This window comes from Protobothrops mucrosquamatus, unplaced genomic scaffold (genome assembly GCF_001527695.2).
Source record: "Protobothrops mucrosquamatus isolate PMUCROS unplaced genomic scaffold, P.Mucros_1.0 scaffold400, whole genome shotgun sequence".
NCBI lineage: Eukaryota > Metazoa > Chordata > Lepidosauria > Squamata > Viperidae > Protobothrops > Protobothrops mucrosquamatus.
In genome coordinates this window covers 198,998-200,893 of record NW_015386731.1, presented here as the reverse complement: position 1 = coordinate 200,893, position 1,896 = coordinate 198,998, and the positions used below count along the sequence as shown (strand labels likewise).

Here is a 1,896-nt window from a genome sequence, read left to right as displayed (position 1 = left end):
ATGTGCCAGACCATTAAATAAGTTTTATGCCATAAGTGACAATAATTCTTATAACCATGGTTAAAAGTATGCATGTATGAGAAGAAGACATAGCTAGAATCTGAAGAATGGTGACATAATTAAGATGAATAAATCTTATATTTAACTCTAACAGGGAAGATCCTGGGTATATCAGATGACTGTAATGGAGATTACCATTCAATTACTGACCATAGACCTTGCTTATTATCTTTTATTAAATATATATATATTCTTGCACATTCATATACTGAATACTATACTGAATACTTTATACTGTATTCTATACTGAATACTTTTAGGTCTTGTATCAGTTTTTTATGAGGAATCCTTGTTTTCTATGCAGCTCATTGATGTAACCTACAGAATAACCATGGAAGGCAGAGAAGAAAATAATCTAACAGTAATAAAAGAATTCATCCTTCTGGGATTTGGAAATATTTATGAGTTTCAAATTCTTCTTTTTCTGGTGTTTCTAGTTATCTATCTTGTGTCAATGCTAGGGAACTTTCTTATTGTTGTCTTAATTGTAGCTGACCATCACCTTCACACTCCAATGTATTTATTTCTGATAAATTTATCTTGCTTAGAAACATGTTATATTTCAACTATTTTTCCCAGAATGCTTGACAGCTTCCTAACTGGAAATAAGTTGATGCCATTAAATTCCTGTTTCACACAGTTATATTTCTTTGGGGGATTGGCTACAGCAGAATGCTACTTACTTGCTGCCATGTCTTATGATCGATATTTAGCAATATGCAAACCATTGCATTATGTTGTCATTATGAGTATGAAAACCTGTCTGCAGTTAGCAGGTTGCTCTTGGATTATTGGGTTTCTTGTGAACTCTGTGCCCACCTATTTAATAAAACAGCTAGTATTTTGTGGACCTAATGTAATTGATCACTTTTTCTGTGATTTCACACCACTACTCCAAGTATCCTGCAGCAACACCATGAAAATCCAGCTCCTAATATTTATTCTGTCAGCTCTCTTTGGATTGCTTCCTTTTCTTTTAACCCTTATCTCTTATGGCTGCATTGTAAAAAACATTTTAAGGATTCCATCCACTGTAGGAAGAAAGAAAACATTTTCTACTTGCTCATCCCATCTCACTGTGGTTATACTCTTTTATGGAACTATAGTGATAGTATATGTGCTGCCAAAGAACAGATCTCTTAGAGATCTTAATAAGATCTGCTCTGTGTTCTACACCATTTTGATTCCCCTGATAAATCCTTTTGTATACAGTCTGAGGAATAAAGATATAAAGCAAGCTTTGAGGAAAGCTATCAATCATATTTTTGTTTGACTGTAAGCAGATGTCTATCCTACCTGCCGCTCAATATACTATCCTTTGTTTTTTAGTGGTACAACAAATATAAAAATGATGTATTTTAATGTCATCAATAGGTGGTACAATTTCCAACTTGGTGAATGTATTCACAGGCAAAGACCTCAGAATAGCTTTTCACCAGATCTAGTTTGTTATTCTTAATGGGTATAGTTAATTAGAGCCTAATGAATCTGGTTTAAGTCCTTATGCTTATATGAACAATCTTGACTCAGCACTTTACAATCTTATCTCTGAGTCCATTTATTCATTTTATTCATGACTTTTCTTCTCCAATCGGTTTGATTTTTCTTTTCTTTTTTTGCCAATATACCAAAATGATGTGAGGAAGGTCATTAACTTGATTCATAGTATCAAGGGTTTGGGTTTGTTTATTTTTGTAAACAATTACAATAATAAAAATATTACTTTTGCACTAATATTTAGAATATTTGTGTACATGATTCTGAGTGATGATTCACTACCAGCTCAGATTCTTGGAAAGCAATTTGAACATCTTCACTTCTGTGAACATCTCCACT

General features: G+C 32.9%; 1 protein-coding gene across 1 annotated transcript; it reads left to right on the top strand.

Moving 5' to 3' along the window:
- The first annotated feature begins 391 nt into the window (after window positions 1-391).
- On the top strand, window positions 392-1,333 carry LOC107287591 (olfactory receptor 11L1-like). The gene has a single exon (XM_015816114.1). It carries the CDS (start codon window positions 392-394, stop codon window positions 1,331-1,333), a length of 942 nt encoding a protein of 313 aa, XP_015671600.1.
- The last annotated feature ends 563 nt before the right edge of the window (window positions 1,334-1,896 follow it).

Bases quoted from the DNA above. Each gene is read 5' to 3' on its own strand.
- LOC107287591 (XM_015816114.1), top strand. From the start codon at position 392: ATGGAAGGCAGAGAAGAAAATAATCTAACAGTAATAAAAGAATTCATC.